The sequence below is a fragment of the Chiloscyllium plagiosum genome, unplaced genomic scaffold (genome assembly GCF_037043375.1).
Source record: "Chiloscyllium plagiosum isolate Xiang-an unplaced genomic scaffold, Cpla_swu_hap1 HiC_scaffold_2, whole genome shotgun sequence".
NCBI classification, from domain to species: domain Eukaryota; kingdom Metazoa; phylum Chordata; class Chondrichthyes; order Orectolobiformes; family Hemiscylliidae; genus Chiloscyllium; species Chiloscyllium plagiosum.
In genome coordinates this window covers 137,872,451-137,897,410 of record NW_028270140.1, presented here as the reverse complement: position 1 = coordinate 137,897,410, position 24,960 = coordinate 137,872,451, and the positions used below count along the sequence as shown (strand labels likewise).

Here is a 24,960-nt window from a genome sequence, read left to right as displayed (position 1 = left end):
AAGTTTATTTGTATAATTTGTACTGATAATCATCTATTTAAACTTGTATTATAACAGAGTCCTTCAACAAGTATTTAATTTGGCTAGTTGATAGATAAAGAACTTCATAAATATACATAAAAAAGCTTAGAAATCGGCCATCCTTCCCTCTACTTAAGAAGATAATGAATATGAGCAGGAGTTGACCATACAACCACTCTCTGCTGATCAATGTAATTGCAGCTTATCTTCGGTTTCAACTCCACTTTAATGGCCATTCCCCATATCCCTTGGCTTCCTGAGAGACTAAATATTTGGCTCTCACAGTGTTAAATGTATCCAGTGATGGATCATGCATTGCCCTCTATAACACAGCATTCCAAGGTTTCACAATCCTACAAATGAAGAACTTTCTATTCATCTCAGTCCCCTTCGCCTGAGACTATGCCCCTGATTGCTCGACAGCCTAGCCAGGAGAAGGTAGGCTCTCAGCACCTATCCTGAAATGCCTCCTCAAAATTCAGTACGTTTCAAGGAAGTTATTTATCTTCTAAACTCTAGAGAATTTAGGCTCATTTTAATTAGCCTTTTTTGATAGGACAACCCTCTCATCCTATATTTGTGAACCTTGAGTGTCCTTTCTCCAATGCAAGTGTATAAATGCCAGTGTTTATGAACCTCACATGTATGTGAACAGTTTCGGTTTCTTTATCTAAGGAAAGATATACTGGTCGTAGAGGCAGTCCAGAAAAGGTTCACTAGGATGATAGCAGGTATGAGGGGATTTTCTTATGAGATGCTGAGTCGTTTGGAGTTGTATTCTTTGGAGTTTAGAAGAATGAGAAGAGACCTAAGTGAAACGTAAAAGATTCTGAAAAGCTAGCCTATTGGCAATCATTTTGACTGTTATAAAAGTCCACCTGGTTCAGAATACCCCTTTAGGAAAGGAAATTTGTCGTCCTTACCTAGTCTAGCCTACTGAATCCAGTTTGAAATGCAGTTGACTGTTCTCCGACATGGACAGTTCAAGGATAGTTAGGGATAATAATAAATGTTGGCTTTGCCAATGTTGCCCACATCCCAGGAATCAATGAAATGTGGAGTGTAAGTGATAATGAGTGAGACACCGTTGTGCAAGAGAACAGAAGATAATGGAGGTGTCTGACAGGATTAGCCCAGAAAGAAGCAACCTGCATGTAGGTACATGACCTCAGCATGTTCCAGAGAGCTTCTCTGCTCATGGAAAGGTTGGAACCATGGTAATTCAGAGAAACATGCCAAGGTCTAGTTAACAGCAGCTACACTAGATTGTCTAATAGTAATGTTGATAAGTAATTAAATATTAGCCACTGGATAGAGAGATACGAAGAGAAGAAAAACTGATGCGAACGATTTAACTATTCATCAACTGGCTTGAATCAAAGCATTAGAATAATAGCACTATTTAGATCTTAGGAATTACATTTTGATCTTAATTTATGTCATAATATGCGCATGCTCCAAATACAGAAAAATGTTAACATAATACAATTTTACAATTTGTGAGCACTGTGAAATCGTGGATGGTATGGTGGCTCAGTGGTTAGCACTGCTGCCTTACAGTGCAAGGGACCTGGGTTTGATTCCACCCTTGGGTGACGTCTGTGTGGAGTTTGCACATTCACCCCGTATCTGCATGGGTTTCCTCTGAGTGCTGTAGCTTCCTTTCACAGTCCAAAATGTGTAACTTAAGTGGATCGGCCATGCTAAATTGCCCATAATGTTTGGGAATGTGTAAGTTAGGTGTGCTAGTCATTGGAATTATAGGGTAGGGGGATGGGTCTGATTGGGATGCTCTTTGGAGGTTTGGTGTGGACTCATTGGGCCGAATGGCCTGTCCCCAAACTGTGAGGATTCTATGAAAATGAAAGGAAAATGCAATAATGGAATGGTTAATCATTTTGATTTTAATTTTTCCTTTAGGGACCAGTGTATTTCCTTGAGGATGGAAGATCAGCGATCTCTCTGAACGATGCATTAATGTGGGCCAAGGTCAACCCATTCTCCCCCTTAGGGACAGGAATGCGCCTGAATCCATTCTGATCGGAGTATGAATGTGAAGAGATTACCTTTTTTAGTACTTTCACATGGGTGACAGTTGCTAAGGTTGGTGCTGTACTGACTTCAGAGCCTGAATGACTGGAGTGTGGCATCACATAGTAATACTGTACATTTTACAATGCGTTAGCTGCATTAGCATAATGACAAGGAACTGCCCTTCCCTTGACTGTCTTTGGGAAATGCAGTTGATTCACGTATAGAGCAGTTGACAGGATAAATTCTCCCTTGAGACGGGAAAGGACTTTTCTTTTACACACTGGAATGGAGAGGATTTCTGGTTACTGTAGGAGCTAGCAAAATAACACGCCTCCTGTTTCAGCAAACAAAATCCAGATTGAGCTCTTTGTACCTTCTCTCATCTCTTGCAATTTCAACACCTCACAGCATTCCTTCACCTGCAAAAGGGAATGATCCAATTCTGGAAACAGTTGCAGATATTTTATCCTCCAGTAGTTGGTGGAAATAAAAAGATGCATGGTGATCACTGACATAGTTCACAAAATAACTAACGCTCACTTGCAAATATGATGTCTGATTGTTTCGTCAGCTTTTAACAGCCAATATAGGAATGCTACTCAACAGCTCTTGATCAGCCAGCCAGTGATAAAGGTTTAAAATTGCAGAATCATTTAGATCTTATAAGGCAAATTTTGAAAGATTTTGCTATGTGCTACTTAACATCACACACAGACACACACACACCAAAATGGGAAGAAAAGCTTTATTATTACAGACTTTTTATAAACTAAGTATTATAAATGTTGTTAAATCAGCATGATCCCAAATTATGCTGAATTAATTAAACTGCAGAAAGTGCAACACATCTTTATTGAAAACACCAGAACAGTCCATTGCCAAATACCTCTTCAATCTTTAAGTTTACATCAGCAGATTTATTTTTTTAAAATAACTGCAAAGTGCAGTTCACACTAGGGAAATAACTGTCTTTCTACATCTCAATAGAGTAACTTTGCAATTATATCACAGTGATTCGTTTTACAAAGACCTGAACTGACTGTGTCTCCTGGTATGATATTGTTTGTCTTTTAAAAGTTAGTGAAGTAATGTATGGGAGCCGTGCCTTAGTATAGGTGAAATATATCCATTTCCTTCTTTAAAATGGCTTTTTTTTTGTTTTACAGTTGCATTTAACCTTCCCTGCCATTCTGAGTAACATTTACTGACACAAGCCCTCAAAATTGAATGCCACCCTAATTAATTAATTAGTTAATCCAGTCATTAATTAATTGGTGGAAGTGCAAATCCAAGAGTAATTTCATGGTTGGAGTCACACTCAATTACTTTCATCTATTAAGAACAATGAGTGAATGAAAGTTAACTTGAAATATCTTCTATCTTGGGCACCATAGCACTGGGAACAATGGATCATTCAATCATCGCTCCAGATTACTGGCCTTCTGGGTTCAAATCAGTGGGGATATAGGGACAAATATGTGCACACATATATGGTGTTCATCTGTAATTACCCCCTCAATCCTCCCCAAATTGTTATTTATTTTGTATCTTCATGCACATTTCCTTCTTCCCTCTTGCGAAATAATGGGAAGCCTTGAATGAATTAGTAGGCTAGCTATCAATTTGTTGAACGGCCTCAGAGCACTCCCTCTGTGGACGACAAGTCCCGGACTGGAACCTGAACCCAGAGTTTCTAGCTTTAGAGTCAGTGCCTCTACTTCCTGAACCACAAGACTTCCTGTCTGACCACAAAGGGGTAGGTGAGCAAAGGAGCCTGAGGGGCATCATTTGCAATTCATTTCCCAACATAAACTAACAAGGCCATAAAGAAAACGAAACAAACCCACTAGGGCCCGTTTAGAAGACCAGATTCAAAAAGCAAAGAATTTACTTTAAAATTTTATCAACTCTCGGTTAGATCACACATCAAACATTATGTACAATACTGGTTTCTATATCATAAAAACAATATGTTTTTTTTAATATATTCAAGTTTAAGAAATTTGGATGGATGGGACCAGAACTACAAACTCTAACTATCAGGAACAATTGTGCAGACGGGGATTTTTGTTCCCTGTAGATAAGGCTGATTAGGCACCAGATAGTGGTCTTTAAGGCCACAAAAGGAGTTCAGGGTAGGTACAGAAAAGATGCTTCCGCTTAACAGCTCAAATGTACAGCCTATCAATCATATAATCCCTAGATTGCAGAAAGAAGTCATTCGGCCCATCGACTCTGCACCGACTCTCCCAAGAGTATCCCACCCAGACCCACCCTCTACTATATCCCTGTAACCCTGTATGTTCCATGCCTAACCCAGCCAGCCCGCACATCCCTGGACACAATGGGCAATTAAGTGTGGCTAACCTGCATACCTTTGCCCTGTGGGAAGAACCCGGAGCACTCAGAGCAAACCCATGCAGACGCACGGAGAACATGTTAACTCCACACACAGTCACTCGAGGCTGGTATTGAACCCAGATCCCTGGCACTGAAAGCAGCTGTGCTAACCACTAATAGTTGCTTATAAATCAAAGAAAGAAATCAGAAAACACATCTTTACCCAGAACATTCAGTATACAGAATTTGTTTACACATGGAGTCATTTAGGTTCTTCTTTGCATATCTTCACACTCATTTATTTCCCTGTGGAAAGTAGCAGGGATGCAATGGAAAGATTTGCAGGTTGATCAGCCGAGGGAACCATATCACAAACACATCAGCTCTGGCGGGGTATGGAACCCTGAACTGGTGACCCAACAGCTGGGATAACTATCACTGCACTACATCACCTCCTAATCAAACAATAGGGGATAACTACCACTGCAGCACAACACCACCCCATCAAACAATAGGTATGTTTAACAGGGGATGGAATTCGATGAGTACATGAGGGAGAAAGGGATGGAAGGATTTAATAAAATGGAAGGAGGCTCATGTAAAGCATAAACATTCAAACAAACTAACTGAGCTGTTTCTGTGCTGTAAATGCTATGAAAACTATATATTAGTTCACCAGTTCAAAACAAATGGTGCAACTCCCCTCCTAATATCATAGATATACAGGAATGGCAGGCAAAGCATGAAACATTCATCCGTGTCTGTGCTATTGTGTAATTTTTGTGACAAGATTCATTTCATTTTTGGAACTATTTAGAATTGATCATTTATAGTTTCTTTTGTTCAATATAACAGACCAAAAGGATACTGTTTTTTTGTGGTGTTCCGACCAAATGGAACAGGGAAGACGTTTGCAGGTACAGAGCAAAGGAAAAAATCTTTGCTTAAGCCTTTATTCCTGATGAAGAGCTTTTGCCCAAAACGTCAATTTCGAAGCTCCTTGGATGCTGCCTGAACTGCTGTGCTCTTCCAGCACCACTAATCCAGAACCTTGAGTTCTCATGTCATGTACAACATCAGACAGGTATATTAGAGGGTTCCTGAGAGGATTCAATATCCCCACAATCACACATAAACATTTTTTCTTGATGGAACAGAAATTAAGGGGGACAATGATCATTAGAGAGCCCCCTCACAGTCTCTAGAGAGACCAGATCCTCCAAATTGTTGAGATTCTTTAAAATCTTAAGAATTTTCTTTACAGGGGCCTATTTCTTGATCTAGGGAAATCAAGGTCAAATCTGGCACACTGGTTGCTGGAGTTATACTTGACTGTGATCACTTTTGAATGGCTTGACCACAAGGAACCACATTTGCAGCAGCTATGACAGTACTTGGGGTCTTCTGAAAGGCTTTTGGTGAAGGAAGGAAAAACTTCGTTACTAATGTGGCGATCATCAAGTGTCCAGCTCCCTACTAATTCCTTGCTCATCATATTTACTACTGGACAAAAGGCTGCCCCAGCAATTTCAAGAGTGATTTTTAATAAATAAGGAATTATGATTCCCTTTCCTTTTTATTGGGAATATTTTATTTTATTTTATTTTAGGTTACAGAAAATGCCTGGAAGGGATGTCCTTTTAAACCTACATTCAAAAAGCTGGCTTAAGAGACCAATGACCATTGGAATGGTCTAATGGACTAAACTGCTTTCTTCTCTAGTTCTTAGATTTGCGTTGTTTTTTGAAGAAAACTGTCTTAATCATTAGAAATTTAGTGGAATTGCCCCCAATTGCAGGCATTTAAAAAGGACTCTACTAATTACAATTAAAACATTGTTCATCACTGCTTGGTGTTAAAACCATATAACACCATCTCCCTACTTATGAACCGCCTCCCATATAATTGTAACAAAAAATATTTATTTCTTTTTAGAACACAGCTATTGAAGTTCAAATAAGATGTAGCTCACTAGAAAATAAAAGAGCTAATTGCCAAGGATTTTTTGAGTAAAATACAAATTTTATCTATGGAACCTGAGAAAATAATGATAAAAATGCAATATCGAACACACACACGTAATAAGTTTACAAGCAAGAGTTCTGGTACAGACAAAGAAAAGAAAACGTAATTCAGTTAAATAGTTCTTCCAGTCATATATGTATTAAGTTCTTAACCTGAGGTAACGGGTGTTTAATGGTTGACTTGTATCCTCAGCAGGAATGGAATCTGTAGATACCTTTGGGTTCTTGGCTGTGTTCCAATCTGCTTTCTCACCAGGCACTTACTCTGAGACGACTTGAGAAACAGACAGGAGGATTAGCAAGTTTCAGTTCTTGTTGTCACAAATTCACCGTTCCTTCCCTCTGCTATGCTGCTCAAAAGCAACTTCTGAAATATAGATTTTTGTGTATTCTAGAGTCAAGCTCCATCTTTTCAAGCTAGCTAACTGGCAGCGAACCTTCTCATCTCCCATGTGAAACGACCATAGTCACGCAAATTAAACAGGAGATGTGAATTTCTCAACACTGACTCAGTTGCCTGGTTTTGGTGTCTTCAGATAAAAATTTCAGTGCAGGCAGCTTTGTTTATTCCAGATGGGATATATATATATATAAAACATTTCATTTGTAGTCAGTGCAGTCTTGGCTAAATGGACTCTGACCTTTAGCAAAGAACAAGACAAGTATGTAAAATCAGGATTATGAGTCATTTGGGCAAATGCACATGGTGATGATTGTATGCTGTGATCATGTTGCAGAGACTACATGGAAATATCACAGCAAGAAAGACAATTGATCACAGATGGCAACTAAGGTTAGATTGATATTTTGCTTTTTATTAAGTCTTGGGGATTAACAAATTAAACAGGTAGATTGTCCAAGCTTTCTGAAAGGAAAGGAGACTGCAGGATTACTTTATTTTTTTCATCTCATATGGTTTAGATTGGATTCCCTACAGTATGGGAAACAAGTCCACACTGACCCTCCAAAGAGTTAGCCACCCAGACCCATTCCCCTACATTTACCCCTGACTAATGCAACTACCATTATGGGCAATTTAGCATGGCCAATTCATCTGACCTGCACATCTTTGGATTGTGGGAGGAAACCCACGCAGAAATGGGGAGAATATGCAAACTCCACACAGTCACCCGAGGCAGGAATCAAACCCAGATCCCTGGCGTTGTGAGGCAGCAGTGCTAATCACTGAGCCACCGTGCCACCCTGTGTTGTCTGCTGTTATCACATTTCTGCGTACAGAGAATGGAGAAGAGGTAAAGAAAGAGAGAAACATGGCACTCAGTACTCTGGTTCTGTGGTATGTCTAATTTAGCACCAGAATCAGGTAGTCCATTCTGTATTACTTTCCAGATCGCTAGAGTTTTTTCCAGCACTTGCTGTTTTATTATAACAAAGATATCTCTAGTGAGATGATTCTAGTACCACACTAATATCATTCTGGACTACTTTCAAGCCAAGTGTAAATTACATGGTATGCAATTACACAAAATGTCATTGAAAGGTTTAAAGGTATTTATTATAAGTTGCCACCTCCCACCCCCCACCATGCCACATGCAGACAAATGGTCTCATCAATATTAATCATCTGATTCATATAATTTCATGGTGCATTGATTATTATTGGTCTAATTTTTCTCCAAGCCACTTCAAGTCTTGGTAAAGACTTTGAGCATCAAGAAAAAGTTGCTTGCAAGTATTTGTATTCTTATTTGCAAGTGTTGATAATCCCTTTTGAAAGGTACAATCATAGTGTTGAAATGTCATTGTGTTAAGTTAATGTGATCTTACAGAATCATATTTTATTGAAACGATGTAATGTTGCACCAGATTGGTTCAAGTCCCAGTGATTGTTTCTTGAGTCTAAATGTCTTTGTACTAATGTGCTATTTTACAACCAAATCTGTCTTCTATGTAAATTAAGAATATGAGATGCTGTACTTAATTTGGTTTGTGTGTTGTATAATAAACTCATTTCAGAACACAACTGCTGCTTCATTAAATAAAGGACATTTTCTCAGAAGGAATAGTTTTAAAAAACAGCAAATCGTAAAGAAAAAACCAAAACTGTAAAATAAGCAAACTTTAAAAAGACGCAGTTACAAATATTAAAAGGCGATGGTTTAATACTTCCTTTGCTGCGCATGTTAATCCATTAGTATTTTTTGAAGAGCAACACACCTTCAAATGAAGTTTCCTGTCCACAGGAACATGGAAACCAATGGTACTATTAGAAACTGCAGTGGGGCAGTCACATTTACATGTGCGGTCTGCTGAATAAATGACATTCAGTCTTTGTTAAAGTGAGTGAGCTGCCCAGATAAAGGTAAGGTATATAAAAGTAAGTTTTTTGTCCACAATCTCTGGATATTCTAAAGAACATAACAGCAGTGAGGCTCTTTTGAAGTGTGATCACTATTGAAATATAGGAAAGGTAGCAGCCAATTTGCGCACTGAAATGGCCCCAAAAACACACATATGATAATGACCAGATCATTTGTTTTTGTGATGTTGGTTCACAGTGTGATGAAAGGTTATCGATTTTGAGGGGACTCAGATACAGAAGGAAAGGCTTTTAATGGGCAGTCATTGGGATGACAGTAGCATAGCAACAATGTCACTATCATTTTTTTAAATTTCAAAAATATACTTCATTTATAAAAAACTTGATATGTGTATAAAGTCACAAATGCAGTTCAAGTTTTATACAGTAGCATATCAAGGAAACAAACAAATATTTGGGTTTGACTATCTAAACAAACCAAGGATACCTCTTTTACAAAAAAAAATGTTTTGGGCATAATCGGGCATTTCTGATGAAGAGCTTATGTCCGACTCTCCAGCTCCTCGGATGCTGCCTGACATGCTGTGCTTTTCCAGCGCCACACTTTTCGACGTATAACTCAAACCCTCCAGTCCCAGCAACAATCTTTTCTGAAACTTTGTGGGCGGCACGGTGGCACAGTGGTTAGCACTGCTGCTTCACAGTGCAAGAGACCCGGGTTCAATTCCCGCCTCAGGCGGCTGACTGTGTGGAGTTTGCACGTTCTCCCGTGTCTGCGTGGGTTTCCTCGGGGTGCTCTGGTTTCCTCCCACAGTCCAAAGATGTGCAGGTCAGGTGAATTGGCTATGCTAAATTGCCCATAGTGTTAGGTAAGGGGTATATGTAGGGGTATGGGTGGGTTACGCTTCGGCGGGTCGGTGTGGACTTGTTGGGCTGAAGGGCCTGTTTCCACACTGTAATGCAATCTAATCTAATCTAATCTAATCTAATCTTAATAATATCCTTCCTACAACAGGGTGACCAGAGTGCACAGTACTCCAAAGGTGGCTTCACCAATGTCCTGTATAACCTCAACATGACATCCCAACTTCTATACTCAATAGTCTGAGCAATGAAGGCACCTTCTTAACTACCCTGTCTATGTGTGAAGCAACTTTCAAAGAACTATGTATCTGAAACTTTTGGTCTCTCTGTTCAACAACAGTACTAAGGGCCCTGCCATTAACTGTTCACGTCCTACTCTTTTTTTTACCAAAATGCAATATCTCACATTTATCCAAATTAGACTCTATCTGCCACTCCTCAGCCCATTGGCCCAATTTATCAAGATCCCTTTGTAAGCTTAGATAACCTTCTTACTTGTCAACTATACCACCAATTTTGGTGTCTTCTGCAAACCTACCAACCATGCTTCCAAATTTCTCATCCAAATCATTATATAATTGACAAACAAAAGTGAACACAGCACCAATCCCTGCAGAAGACCATTGGTCACAGGCCTCCATTCCAAAAACCAAACCTCCACCATCACCCTCTGTCTCCTCACATCAAGTCAATTTTGTATCCAGTTGGCAAGCTCTCCCTGAATCCCATATGATCTAACTTTACTAATTAGTCCACCATGCAGAACCTTGTTAAAGGCTTCACTAAAGTCCACGTATCTATCACTCTGCCTTCATCAATCTTTTTGGTTATGTCTGTGCCCCTGACAGGACAGTCCCATATAACAATTACTCTTTTGAATCTTGACAATCCCTGCTCAACATAAGATTGATTCTTGGTGTCCAAGATCTGGCTGCCAGGTCTTTTTTCCTCAGAGAGACTACCCCCTCAGGTTTTCTGTTTGAGAGAGAAATACCCACAGGAGACTCCTGAACTACCTTCTTACCTCTCCTGAGTCACCCATTTATCTGACTGAAGTGAAACCACCTCTATAAATCTATTAAGCATCACACTCTGTGTTTCCTGTATGCTTCTCAGTGACTCCAACTGCTTCTCCAGCTGATCCAAATGGTTCAAAATGAGACAGATTCAAACACACCTTCTGCAGGTAGACTCTCCCAGGACAGTCAACTGTTCCCTAAATCTCTGATTGCTGCTGACATGCTATGCTGGGTAAACTGAAAAGCTATATTCTAAGGCCCAAAAGATGAAGCTCTAAAAAGAACCTTGTTTTAAAAAGAAAACAAACTACCCTTCACTTACCCACTGTTTTTAATTTTAAGTATGCAAAAGAGAAAAAAAAATTAAATCTTAATACAACTCACATATATGGTTTCACTCAGCACTGTAGTGAGTGGAATTTGAATTTGATTAATAAAATCTAACATTGCAAGCCAATCTCAGTAATGGTCACTGTGAACCTATAACTGATTTTCCATCTGCTACCACTGTTTGGTAAGGTGATCCACCAGGAGAAAGTGAGGACTGCAGATGCTGGAGACCAGATTGAAAAATGTGGTGCGAGGAGCAGGAGAATTGATGTTTCGGGCATAAGTCCTTCTTCAGGTGATCCAACATCCTTATCTGGTCAACTACTCTCTGCAATGACCTAGCGTCCAGTTCTATGCATTTTAGGAAGGATCTGGGGGATCACTGACTGAACTTACCATCATAATTCCAGGGATTTTGCCCACAATCTCAGTGGGGTTTAGCGAGGATAGGTGTTGTCCTGCGGCAAAGGAGATTGAGAGGAGATCCAATAGAGGTGTACAAGATTATGACAGGTGTGGACAAGGTAGACAAGGAAGAACTCTTCTCATTGGCTGATGGAACATGAACCAATGGACACAGGTGTAAGATTTTGGGGAAGAGATACAGGGTGAACGCAAGGAGGAGCGTTTCTCATGCAGCAAAGAGTACTGATCTGGAACTTGTCTACACATGTTGAAAACTGCGATGCTCATTGATTTCAAAGACAACTGGAATGAAGTAAACTTGTAGGACTGCAGAAATAGCAAGGGGGGTGGAACTTGTTTGCTCAACAGAGTCATCATGGACTCAATGGGCTGAATGGCCTTCAGTGCTATAAATGATTAACTTCAAATGGGTTTGCATCAAGATTCTATGGACCCAAAAGTCTATAACAGCAAAATTCAAATTGTTCTAGTAAAGAACTCTCTTCGGACTCTGTCTGCACACCCCACAAATCAATGGGTTGCTTTGTTTGATGGACATGGATGCCCCTGGCTAGCCAGTATTTATTGCCCATTCCTAATTGCCCTTTGAGTAGATGGTGGGGGGTTGCCCTGAACCACTGCAATTCATGTAAGGTACATACATCCCAGAGCTGTTAGGAAAGGAATTCTAAAGACACAATCATTGTCACATGAGTGCCGCTAGAGCAACAGGGATAAGGAGGAATAGCTTCTCTCAAAGGGTCATGAATCTGTGGAATTCATTACGCGAATGTCTGGTGAATGTCAGGACAGTGAATAAATTTAAGGAAGAGATAGATTTTTAATTATAGAGTCATAGAGATGTACAGCATGGAAACAGACCCTTCAGTCCAACCCGTCCATGCTGACCAGATATCCCAACCCAACCTAGTCCCACCTACCAGCACTCGGCCCATATCCCTCCAAACCCTTCCCATTCATATACCCATCCAAATGCCTCTTAAATGTTGCAATTGTACCAGCCTCCACCACATCCTCTGGCAGCTCATTCCATACACGTAACCACCCTCTGCATGAAAAAGCTGCCCCTTAGATCTCTTTTATATCTTTCCCCTCTCACCCTAAACATATGCCCTCTAATTCAGGACTCCCCGACCCCAGGGAAAAGATTTTGCCTATTTACCCTATCCATGCCCCTCATAATTTTGTAAACTTCTATAAGGTTACCCCTCAGTCTCCGATGTTCCAGGGAAAATAGCCCCAGCCTGTTCAGCCTCTCCCTATAGCTCAAATCCTCCAACCTTGGCAACATCCTTATAAATCTTTTCTGAACCCTTATGGATTAAAGGGTTAAGGGGAAAGTGGAATTGGCTGAGATGATGATCGGATTGAATTGTGGAGCAGGCTCCGGGGGCTGAATTGCCCATTCCTGCTCCTAGTTCTTATGACCACTAAGTTGACGCTGCAAGGATGGTTGGAATATCGATATTGGATGAAGGTAAGATGATGACCTTTTGCTTAAGTGACCAATTGATTTTAGGTTCAAGCATGAAAGCCACTGACCTGGGGGAGGTACTGAAAATGAACTGTGCGTTGACAAATACATCTTGAAAAGCCACACTTTTCAATGGAGAGTGAAAAAACTTAAAGACACTTTTAAAAAGCTGTCTGACATCAAAGGCTGTAAAGAGTTTTATTTCATATAAAATAACAGTTTTTGTATTGCCAGAATTGAAGTACTATGTCAGTCTTAGTCAAATTAATCATTAAATTTAATTAAGCAAAATAATATTCCATACGATTCTACACTAATATGTTTAACATACATCTTTTAAAATAAGACAGTTCACCTTTATTATTGAACCATATATGACAATCATTTACTCTATTTCAGACCCTCTTTACTGTCAAAACTTGCAATTTTGATGGTTTGCAGTCAGTGACTGTGAATCTCTAACCACTTGTTTCACATTGATCTCCTTGAAAAGAACATTACTCTTACTCCGAATTTCTGATGGGATAATTTCTGAAACAGGACGGAACAAAATAAATATGAAAAACAATATAAAACCTGCCAAAATTAACACATTATTAAACAGTCATAGCCAGACTTAAACTTTAAGAATATAGAAGTTGCATCATGGGTAGACAGAGTAGTTAAGAAGGCATTTACCACACTTGTCTTCATTGTTCAAACTACTGAGTAAATGAGTTGGGATGTCATGTTGAGGTTGTAAAGGATGTTGGTGAGACCACTTTTGGAGTACTGTGTACAGTTCTGCTCAACTTGCTATAGGAACGATATTATGAAATTGGAGAGGGTCTGGAATAGATTTACAAAGATGTTGCCGGGTCTGGAGGTCTTCTAAGTCTTATAAGTGGAGGCTACATAGGCTGGGACTTTTTTCCTCTGGAGCATAGGTTGAAGGGTGACCTTATAGAGGTTTATAAAACTATGAGGGGCATAGATAAGGTGAATAAGGATGGCGGAGTTCAAAATTAGGGAGCATATTTTTAAGGTGAGAGGAGAAAGATTTTTCACACAGAAGATATTCACACATGAATGAATTGTCAAAGAAAGTAGTAGATGCAGGTACAGTTACAACATTCAAAAGACATTTGGGCAGTTGCATGAACTGGCAAGGTTCAGAACGATATAGGCCAAACGTAGGTAAATGGGACTAGTTTAGTTTGAAACTTGGTCAGCATGAATGAGTTTGACTGAAGGGTCTGTTTCTGTGCTCTATGACTCTATCACTAACTCATAACAGCATGAGGTTGGGGAAGTACGTTTAATGTTTCATTGTCAGGAAATAGTCCTTAGTTCTAGAGATGAAAATAGTTTGTCTTTATTGACTCTGTCTTGTCCTGTTAATATCTTGAAGACTTTGATTAGATCACTCTTAACGTTCTAAATTCTAGAGAAAACAGGCCTAATTTGTGTAATTTCTCCTCATAACTTAATCCTGAAGTCTAGGCATCTGTCTTATAAACCAAAGTTGTATTCCTTCCAAGGGCAATATATCCTTCCTCAGGTATGGTGTCCAGATCTCCTCTCAGTACTCCAAGTGGGGTTCATCCAGGTTTTGTATGGCTACAGCATAACTTCTGTATTCTGATACGCCAATCCTCTAGTAGTCAGCTTCCTTGATTATTTTCTGCACTTGTTCATGACGTTTTAAAGATCTATGCACCTGAACCTCCAAGTCTCTTTTTACAGCCACTAAATTTAACTTCATACCATCTAGATCTATTCTGTTTCAGTTTAAAATGGAAAACCTCACACTTGCTTACATTGTATGCCATTTGCCACAGTTTTGCTCATTTACTTAGTCCATCGATATCCCTTTGTAATTTTACACCATCTACATTATCTACAATGCTGCCCAACTTTGTGTCATCAACAAATTTGGATACATAACTTTTTCTGCCGTTACCCAAAGTCATTAATAATTAATATGAATAATTGAGGCCTAACAGAGATCCTGTTGGATACCACGGATCACATCCTGCCAGTTTGAGTACTCAATCATTATCCCTACTTTGTCACCTGTCAGTCAACCAATTTCCCAGCCACGTTAGCAATACGTTAATGAGGTCACTTCCCAGGAATTAGTGTCAGCAAGTCTAGACGGGAAGATGATGGTCAAACAGTTTGAATTGGGTTCTGTGGCGAGAGGTTTGGCTGTTAATGTTACATAATTAAGGTTTGAAAGCTCCCTGTCTAATCTTCCATTATCAACTAATGGAAGTTCACAGATTAGAAACTAAGTGACAGGTATCACCAAAACCTCCTCAGAATGAACTGAAAAGGTGACACTGATCAACGTCTGCAGAAAATCAATCAGAAAACAATCATCTATGTCTGTGGAACAATGCATCATGAAAAGCATCTCAGCAATCTGGCCAGTGTTTTTTTAATCTTTTAACTGTATTTTTTTTGTCTGTCTTGTGTAAATGGGGTTGAAAATAAAGGTTATTGGGCATAATAGATATCAATTATATTATTTGGTTGTTTAATTTCACTGTCAAAGTTACCACGTTGCTTTTAAATTGTTGAATCTTTTGTTTAAGCTACAAACCTGGTCTGTAGAATTTTATTCACAGAGTCTGGGATTGATTGTTCAAAAAGTCTGGTTAGGAACCACTGGGATTCAATTTTGAGGGATTTTGAAAGATTTACAATATACTGTGTTACAAATTCAGAGGTAGGAAGGCTGATTTGATTCGGCCGTCTGTTTCCATGTTGCAACAATCTTAGTAAAATGACATAGATCACTAGTCTAGCAAGAAATCATAATAGATGCAAAAAAAAACACATGAAGTATTCTGCAAACTGCCATTTGACATAATGTGTAAACCAGTAGCAATGATAAGTCTTGGTTGTTTCGATTTCAGATAACATTTATCACGATTGCTTTGAATCTTCCTCAAAATCAAACAACTTGTCGACAGAACTCCTTCAGCTCACTCAGGAAGAACAGAGATACCAAAGAGTTGGCTTCAGAACAAACTGGGAAATATTGGAGGGAATCAAGTTTTCTATTAAAAATAACATAGAATATAAAAAGCATGTAGAATAAAGTTTTACGACCTCATGACAGCAGGAATCAATTTTCAGAGTGAGATAAAAATAGGAGAGTATGATCTTACTTGATTCAGCCATTTCTGTTCTTTTGCTGTCAGGATACAAACACTCATACTGATATTGAGGGAGTGGAAGTCTGGTTGCTTTCTCTCCCAGCGTGGGCTTCAAATTATAGCGTTCTTTTAAAAGAATCAATACTTCAAATCAATAAAGGTATATTCTGAAAGATTGATAAATAATATTTACAATTTTTGCCTTTATGGAAAGCAAACTAGCTCATTTAAAAGGAAGTTATGACAATCTTTGCTAAAAAGGCAAATTCAGCCAAAATTACCATCTGTTCCACCAAAATGTCAATGAAGTAATGCTTCTTAATTACGGTTTGTTTATTTATTGTAAAGTGACATGTATTTAGAAAAAGAAAAAAAGCAGTCTCAACATTGCTCCAGATTGTGTGCCCAAATCCAATAACAAAGATATATAGGAATGTAGTAAACCAGAAATCAAAACAACTGCAATCCATGTGTCAGTTTACAGGGTCGAGAAAAGGACCCAATGAAACATCTTGAGCCAGTACAGTGACTATTCATAGTGACCCATAGGTGACTAGCTTATCAGTAAATCAACACACAGCAACGCTCAATGTTCTAACATTAGCTCTAATTTTAACAAAGGATGGAATCAAATTGCCCAGTGTGTGAAGTCATATGCCAAGACCTGGAAAGGTTTTAATCCCCAGGATTAACCGCTGATTCTTGTCTGGATGATGAAGTAGTCTTCGTGAAATGACTGTTCGGCAATTTCTTTTGTTATTGAAAACCACATATAAATAGCACTGAACCAAATCGTTTGCAGTTGAAATTGCTTTCAAATACAAAAAACCACACTAGTATTTTTATTGAAGGTAGTGTCCTTCAAACAGACCCAGATATACACTGAACAGCATTTTCATATGGAAAATTAACATGCTTCTGCTCAATTTTTGTGCCTGCTCATAATTAATTAAATGACATTGATCCAGTAATTCTAATCAAGTCAAATCTATTCTAAAGCGACACTAAAAGGAATATTATGTGACTATTCTAAACATTCAGTCTGCTAATGTAAGATTTCTGAAGCTTAATTTGTTTCTGATACTTACATTCTTGGAAACCATATTTTCTGATTCAAATAGTAACAATAGACAGGTTAATAGATGGAGGTAAACAATATCCTGACAGTATATTGGTAATTTCACTTCTTTAATTTCACTCATGGGATGTCAGCATCACTGGTTGGACCAGTACTTTTTTTGCCTTTCCCTAGCTGCTCTTGAGAAGATGGTGGTGAGCTGCTTTCCTGACCCACTGCAGTCCATGTGCTGTATACAGACTCACAATGCGCTAAGGGAGAGAGTTCCGTATTTGACCTCATGTCACTGAAGGATTGGTGATATTTTTCCAAGTCAGGATTCTGAGTGGATCAGCGATGAACTTGCAGGCACTTGTGATTTGCTGCCCTTTTCCTTCCAGATGGTAGTAGTTGTGAACTGGAAGATGCTGTCTAAAGGAGTGTTGGTGAATTACTGTAGTGGGTCTTGCACATGGTTGAAACTTTATTGCTGGAACAGCACAGCAGGTCAGGCAGCATCCAGGGAACAGGAGATTCGACGTTTCGGGCACAGGCCCTTCTTCAGGAATGAGCAGAGAGTGTTCAGCAGGAGAAGATAAAAGGTAGGGAGGAGGGACTTGGAGGAGGGGAGTTGGAAATGTGATAGGTGGAAAGAGGTCAAGGTGAGGGTGATAGGTCGGAGTAGGGTGGAGGCGGAGAGGTCAAGAAGAAGACTGCAGGTCAGGAAGGCGGTGCCGGGCTGGAAGGATCCGGCTGAGACAAGGTGGGGGGAGGGGGGATGAAGAAACTGGTGAAGTCCAAGTTCATCCCCTGCGGTTGGAGGGTTCCCAGTCGGAAGATAAGACGCTCCTCCTCCGACCGTCGGGTTGTTGTGGTTTGGCGGTGGATGAGTCCAATGACCTGCATATCCTCGGTGGAGTGGGAGGGGGAGTTGAAATGCTGTGCCACAGGTTGGTTGGGTTGGTTCGTCCGGGTGGCCCAGAGGTGCTCCCTGAATCGCTCCGCAAGTAGGCGGCCTGTCTCCCCAATATAGAGAAGGCCACACCGGCTGCAGCGGATGCAGTAGATGATGTGGGTGGAGGTGCAGGTGAATCTGTGGCGGATATGGAAGTTTCCCTTGGGGCCTTGGAGAGAAGTGAGGGGGGAGGTGTGGGCGCAAGTGTTGCACCTCCTGCGGTTGCAAGGGAAGGTGCCGGGAGTGGTGGTTGGGTCGGTGGGGGGTGTGGATCTGACAAGGGAGTCGCGGAGGGAGTGGTCTCTACGGAAAGCTGATAGGGGAGGGGAGGGAAATATATCCTTGGTGCTGGGGTCTGTTTGGAGGTGGCGGAAGTGACGGCGGATGATGCGCTGTACATGGAGATTGGTGGGGTGGTAGGTGAGGACCAGTGGGGTTCTGTCCTGGTGGCGGTTGGAGGGGCGGGGCTCAAGGGCGGAGGAGCGGGAAGTGGAGGAGATGCGGTGGAGGGCACCGTCGACCACGTCAAACCTACTACAAACCTACCGACTCCCACAGCTCTACTACAAACCTACCGACTCCCACAGCTACCTGGACTACACCTCCTCCCATCCTGCCCCCTGTAAAAACGCCATCCCATTCTCCCAATTCCTTCGTCTCCGCCGCATCTGCTCCCAGGAGGACCAGTTCAAAATACGTACAACACAGATGGCCTCCTTCTTCAAGGACCGCAATTTCCCCCCCGACGTGGTCGACGGTACCCTCCACCGCATCTCCTCCACTTCCCGCTCCTCCGCCCTTGAGCCCCGCCCCTCCAACCGCCACCAGGACAGAACCCCACTGGTCCTCACCTACCACCCCACCAATCTCCATGTACAGCGCATCATCCGCCGTCACTTCCGCCACCTCCAAACAGACCCCAGCACCAAGGATATATTTCCCTCCCCTCCCCTATCAGCTTTCCGTAGAGACCACTCCCTCCGCGACTCCCTTGTCAGATCCACACCCCCCACCGACCCAACCACCACTCCCGGCACCTTCCCTTGCAACCGCAGGAGGTGCAACACTTGCGCCCACACCTCCCCCCTCACTTCTCTCCAAGGCCCCAAGGGAAACTTCCATATCCGCCACAGATTCACCTGCACCTCCACCCACATCATCTACTGCATCCGCTGCAGCCGGTGTGGCCTTCTCTATATTGGGGAGACAGGCCGCCTACTTGCGGAGCGATTCAGGGAGCACCTCTGGGCCACCCGGACGAACCAACCCAACCAACCTGTGGCACAGCATTTCAACTCCCCCTCCCACTCCACCGAGGATATGCAGGTCATTGGACTCATCCACCGCCAAACCACAACAACCCGACGGTCGGAGGAGGAGCGTCTTATCTTCCGACTGGGAACCCTCCAACCGCAGGGGATGAACTTGGACTTCACCAGTTTCTTCATCCCCCCTCCCCCCACCTTGTCTCAGCCGGATCCTTCCAGCCCGGCACCGCCTTCCTGACCTGCAGTCTTCTTCTTGACCTCTCCGCCTCCACCCTACTCCGACCTATCACCCTCACCTTGACCTCTTTCCACCTATCACATTTCCAACTCCCCTCCTCCAAGTCCCTCCTCCCTACCTTTTATCTTCTCCTGCTGAACACTCTCTGCTCATTCCTGAAGAAGGGCCTGTGCCCGAAACGTCGAATCTCCTGTTCCCTGGATGCTGCCTGACCTGCTGTGCTGTTCCAGCAATAAAGTTTCAACTTTGATCTCCAGCATCTGCAGACCTCACTTTCTCCTTGCACATGGTACATAGCTTCCACAACTAAGCTGTGGTGGAAAGAGCAAATGTCTGTGGAAGTAGTACCATTCAAGGGCACTGCTTTGCCCTGAAAAATGTCAAGCTTCTTGAGTGTTGCAGGAGGTGTATTCATCCAGTAAGTGGGGAGACTCCATCGCACTCCTGACATGTGCCTTGTAGATGATAGAGAAGCTTTGGGAGGTCAGTTGGCAAGTTACTCTGACCTGCTCTTGTAGCCACACAATATATAGTAGTCTCTGAATAGTTTCTGGTCAATGGTAGCCCCCAGGATGTTAATAGTGGGAGATTCAGTGGTGGTAATGCCATTTTCAAGTGACAATAGTTAAGATTCTCTCTTGGGCGGCATGGTGGCTAGCACTGCTGCCTCACAGCGCCAGAGACCCGGGTTCAATTCCCACCTCAGGCGACTGACTGTGTGGAGTTTGCATATTCTCCCCGTGTCTGTGTGGGTTTCCTTCACAGTCCAAAGATGTGCAGGTCAGGTGAATTGGCCATGCTAAATTGCCCATGGTGTAAGGTGAAGGGGTATGGGTGGGATGCGCTTCAGCGGGTCGGTGTGGACTTGTTGGGCCGAAGGGCCTGTTTCCACACTGTAAGTAATCTAATCTAAAAAGAAATCTAATCTTATTGAGGAAGGTACTTGCAAGGCATTTGTGTGTGCTAATGTCACATGTCACTTGTCAATCTAAGTCTGGATGTTGTAAGGTCTTGCTAAATTTAGACAGGGAATGCTTATTATCCGAGGAGTCTTGAATGGTGCTGAACATTTGCAATCATCAATGATCATCCAAGCTTGTGAAGGAGGAAAGGTACTGGTGAAGCAGTTGATAATGGCTGGGCCAAGGAATTTACCCTGAGGAACTCCTGCAGAGATGTCCTGCAGCTGAGATGATTGATTTCCAACCATAATAACCATCTTCTTACGTGCCAGGTATGACTCAATCCGACAGCAAGTTTTCCCCCTGAATGCCATTAACTCAAGGGCTCCTTGATATCACTGAGTCAAATGCAGCTTTGATGTCAAGAGCAATCACTGTCAACTCATCTCTGAAATCAGTTTTTTTAACAATGCTTGAACTGAGGTTGTAAAGATCAGGTACTGAGTGGCCCTGGCAGAACCCAAACTGGATGTCAATGAGCAAATTATTAAGCAAGTGTTGCATCACAGGACTGTTGATGACCTTTTGACATCACTTTATTGATGACTGAAATTAGACTGGGTTGGAAATTGACAAGAGTGGATTTGTTCTTCTTTTAGTGCACAGGAGTAGCTCAGTAATCTTCCCCCGCCTTGTTAAGTAGATGGTAGTGCTGTAGATGTGCTGGAATAGTTTGGCTAGGTATGCAGGAAGCTCTGCAGCATAAGTCTTCAGTATTGTCAGAATTTTGTCAGGACAATTAGCCTTTCCAATATCAGGCATTATTTTATATATTGCAGAGTTAATTGATTTGGCTGAAGACTGGCATTTGTGATTCTGGGGAGGCCAAGATGGATCATCCACTTGAAACCTCTGGCCAAAAATTGTTGCAAATGTTTGATCTTATCTTTTGCACTTAGGTGCTGGGATTCCCCATTATTGAGGATGGGAATCTGGATTCTGGAGGCATGAATATGACACTTCTGTTCAAGAGGGGACTGAGAGAGTAAGCAGGAATCTACAAGTTAGCCTAATATCTGTCGTTGGGAAAATGTTTGAATCCATTATTAACGAACAAATAGCAACATTTAGAAACACTTAATGCAAACATACAGATTCGATATGATTTTATGAAAGGGACGTCATACATGACAGAGACTCTCATAACATTGAAGAAGCATCTGGATGATGCATACTAAGTTGTCGGCCAAATGCAGGTAAAGTGGGCTTAGTATAGTTTGGTGGTTGTTGGTTAGCGTAGGCTTGGTCGGCCGAAGGGGCTGTTGCAATGCTGTATGACTCTATGACTATAGCTTTTCTAAGAGTTCTTTGAGGATACAACAAGCAGAGTTTATAAAGGAGATCAAATAGGTGAAGTGTACTTGGATTTCCAGAAGACATTACGTTGCCACATAAAAGAACATTGCAAAAGATACAAGCTCATGGTACTGGGGGTAACATCTTAGCATAAATGGAGGATCTGTAACACACAGAAGACAGTCAGAAGTAATAGGTCTCATTCAGGTATCAAAGAGGTTACTAATGGTGTGTCATAAGAAACAGTTATAAGGCTTCAATTATTTACTATTTGTATCAATGATTCGGAGAACGCCGCAGAGTGCAATGTATCCAAATTGGGTGTTGACGCAAATGTAGGTGGAGGGTATGTTATGATGAAGACAAGGAATTTGCAAGTGATTCCATATAGGTTAAGTGAGACAGCGAAACTTTGGCAGATACAGCTTAATGCATGACCTCATACACTTTGGTAAGAAGAAAAAAACGACAGTCTATGAGAGAGACTGCAAAAAAAATGTGCAGCACAGAAGGATCTACATGTTCTTGTGCATGAAACACAAAAATAAGCATGAAGGTGCAGCCGGTAATTAAGAAAGCAAATGGAATTTTGGCTTTTGTTATTAATGGGTTCAAGTTCAAAATAAGACAATTTTACAACTGTACGTGGTGTTGGTGAGACTGCGCCTGGAGTACTGTGCATAGTTCATGTCCTCTTAGTTAAGATAAAGTACATTAGTATTGGAGGCAATTCAAAAGAGATTCACTCGGCTGCTTTCTAAAAGGAAGAGTGGACTATCAAGAACAGCTAAACAGGTTCACACACTTTAGAAGAATAAGGACAATCTTATTGAATCATATAAAGTTCTGAGAGGGTTTGATAGGATGGATGTTGAAAAGATGTTTTCACTAGTGGGGGAATCTCAAACTTCAGGACATGGTTACAAAATAAGGGGACACTCATTTAAAACTGAGAAGCAAAGGAATTTCTTCTTTCAGAGGGTAGTGAACATCTGGAATTATCTATTCTCAAGAGCTGCAGATAGATTTATGCATTATCGAGGGGTTGAGTGCTTTAACAAGCTGGCACTAAACAGGAATTGAGGCCTAGGGCTGATGAGCTATGATCTTATAGAATGGCAGGGCCGGCACGAAGATTTAAATAACCTACTACTGTTTCTATTTCTTATGTTCTCCCAGGGCCCTATGCTCTGGAATTGGCACCCTCAAAATATCCAACATTCACCACCACCACCATCCCACCTCAAAAACACACACACACCCACCGACATTGTCATCGGCAATCACTCGCTAATGAATATAATCTGATGAGTATAACTGTCCATCTAGGAAATTCTGTAGGTCCTTGTGTGGCTGATGAGCTCAATCCTCGAGCCAATTTTTCAGAACACAGGTGTTTCTGGGAGGTGGAATTCATGCTTAGTCTTGAGGTTGCTGGTATTCCTTTCTCTGGTTCCTTTTCTATACTTTGCCTTTCTGCTGGGTGTTCTCAAAGAACACTTCGCACCGGAGATGCACTATTATGGACTAGGCCAGACCACTCAAAACATTCTTGAGCAGGCAATTTTGCAATTTGTTTCGGTAAGCGTAGCGAAAATTACCCAAAGTTAGCGAGGTTGACTACTAGGTTTTAAAACAGACAGAAATTTATTCACAAAATTACACAACGAAACACAAAGAACAGAATAAAGAACCGCCACAGAACTCAGTCTAACCAAATTAAACTTAATTTTGCTGTTCTGAATATACACAACAATCCTAATAAGCAAACCCCCTGAAAAAAAGTCAAAAAAAGGGAACAGATGTTTACAGGTTGAAATTAGAAGGGCAGAAAGAGAGAGAGCCTGTTTCCACACAGCTGAAATCCTAACTAGTTCTGGGATGAACTGCTCAGCTAGAGAGCTGATCACTCCCCGTTCACTAAACATGTCACTTCTAAAACATGACCACTTTGGCCTGAGTCTCAGCTGTTTACAAATAACCAAAAAGGCTTCTCAATACCCTTTAATCTCTGTACTAAACCAGTCAGCTTAGAACCAGGAGCTGGTTTATGACCCCTCTGAAATAAATCAAGGTCACAGTATCCTTGAGAAAAGGAACAGCTTTTAGAAAAAAAGGGACCAGCTTGGTGACACAAACAGATGCACACACAGACACACACACACACACACACACAGACAAAATAAAATGCTTCTCAAAACCAAACTCTAATGGTTCCTTTTTTTGGTTTTATATCAGTTTTTGTTTGATAATACTCTTGTGATGTATTTTGATACATTTCATGTATTATGGACCAGATCAAACCTGCTTCAAATATATCAAGGAGAAAGCTGAGATCTTAACATTTTGCTTATTTAAAGGCAAGTGTAAGGTGCTATGCTCCAGATGTAATTCGATTTGTTATACTACATAGCTTCAAGCAAAACACATTTTACGCTTACTCTCCAGTTAAAATATACACAAAAGAAAGGAGAATTTGTTTAATTCTAACTCAGTGGGAAAACTTAACAGAATAGTAGATTATTTATCTACTGAACAGAAATTCTTCCTATATAGTAACATCCCATAAACACACCCTAGGCAAAGGCAAATTCAGTAAAATTGATTGTCACACATGTAATGTCTGTCTATTCCAGGAGAAAAGAACATCAAGAGAAAATTTGGCTTTTTGCTGTGGCAGGGAGATACTTTCACAGCCAGCTTCAAACCCCAGCACCTAGAGTCATAGAACTGAAAGCTAAACTGAAATTCTGCTTCTGTGGGAGTCTAATCCACCCATTTATGCTGCTTCCATTGTTCCAATCTTTGTTTAAAAAAACGCAAGGTCTCACAAGCTATTTACTTTATTGGTTTGGAATAGACCGCTCCTCACTTCTGTCTCAACCTCTCTTCATAAAAGAGCCAGGATAAAACACATTCCTTAAAGCCATAGTATCATGACACATAACGATAAAACTGTCATTAAATGTCAGCAAAGAGATAGTTCTGATGTCTCCTTAAAATGTTCAAGTATCTTTCTTTTTATGGGATGCACAGAGATGATGAGCCAAATGGCTCCATTTGGAGCCAGACATCTCTCCATTTTCTTGTCATGTTGATGCACCTATTTACTTCTCACTATTTCTGTTTTAATTAATAACTTATTGTTAGTTGGTCAGACAAACTGAATAATGCATGGTAGGGAATCCACAACAAATGAAGGTTCACCTTAAGCTATATTGCAAC

The 24,960-nt window shown here is 41.1% G+C and overlaps 2 protein-coding genes across 8 annotated transcripts in view; one reads left to right on the top strand and one right to left on the bottom strand.

Moving 5' to 3' along the window:
• Positions 1-8,397, top strand: part of wdr17 (WD repeat domain 17) — a 253,003-nt gene extending 244,606 nt beyond the window's left edge. For 6 of the 7 annotated variants that reach the window (XM_087973815.1, XM_043704725.2, XM_043704734.2 and 3 more), the window contains one exon: positions 1,942-8,397. In XM_087973815.1, the coding sequence (XP_087829941.1) occupies positions 1,942-2,061 (120 nt within the window). In that variant the 3' untranslated portion in view covers positions 2,062-8,397. The remainder of the gene's footprint in view (positions 1-1,941) is intronic. The other variant, XR_006313775.2, reaches the window with a different exon arrangement.
• Positions 8,398-12,997: 4,600 nt separating this feature from the next.
• The window catches only part of spata4 (spermatogenesis associated 4), a 73,041-nt gene continuing 61,078 nt past the window's right edge, over positions 12,998-24,960 (bottom strand). Inside the window, 2 exon segments of the mRNA XM_043704762.2 lie at positions 12,998-13,344; positions 15,972-16,085. Coding sequence (XP_043560697.2) covers positions 13,226-13,344; positions 15,972-16,085 — 233 coding nt within the window. The 3' untranslated portion in view covers positions 12,998-13,225.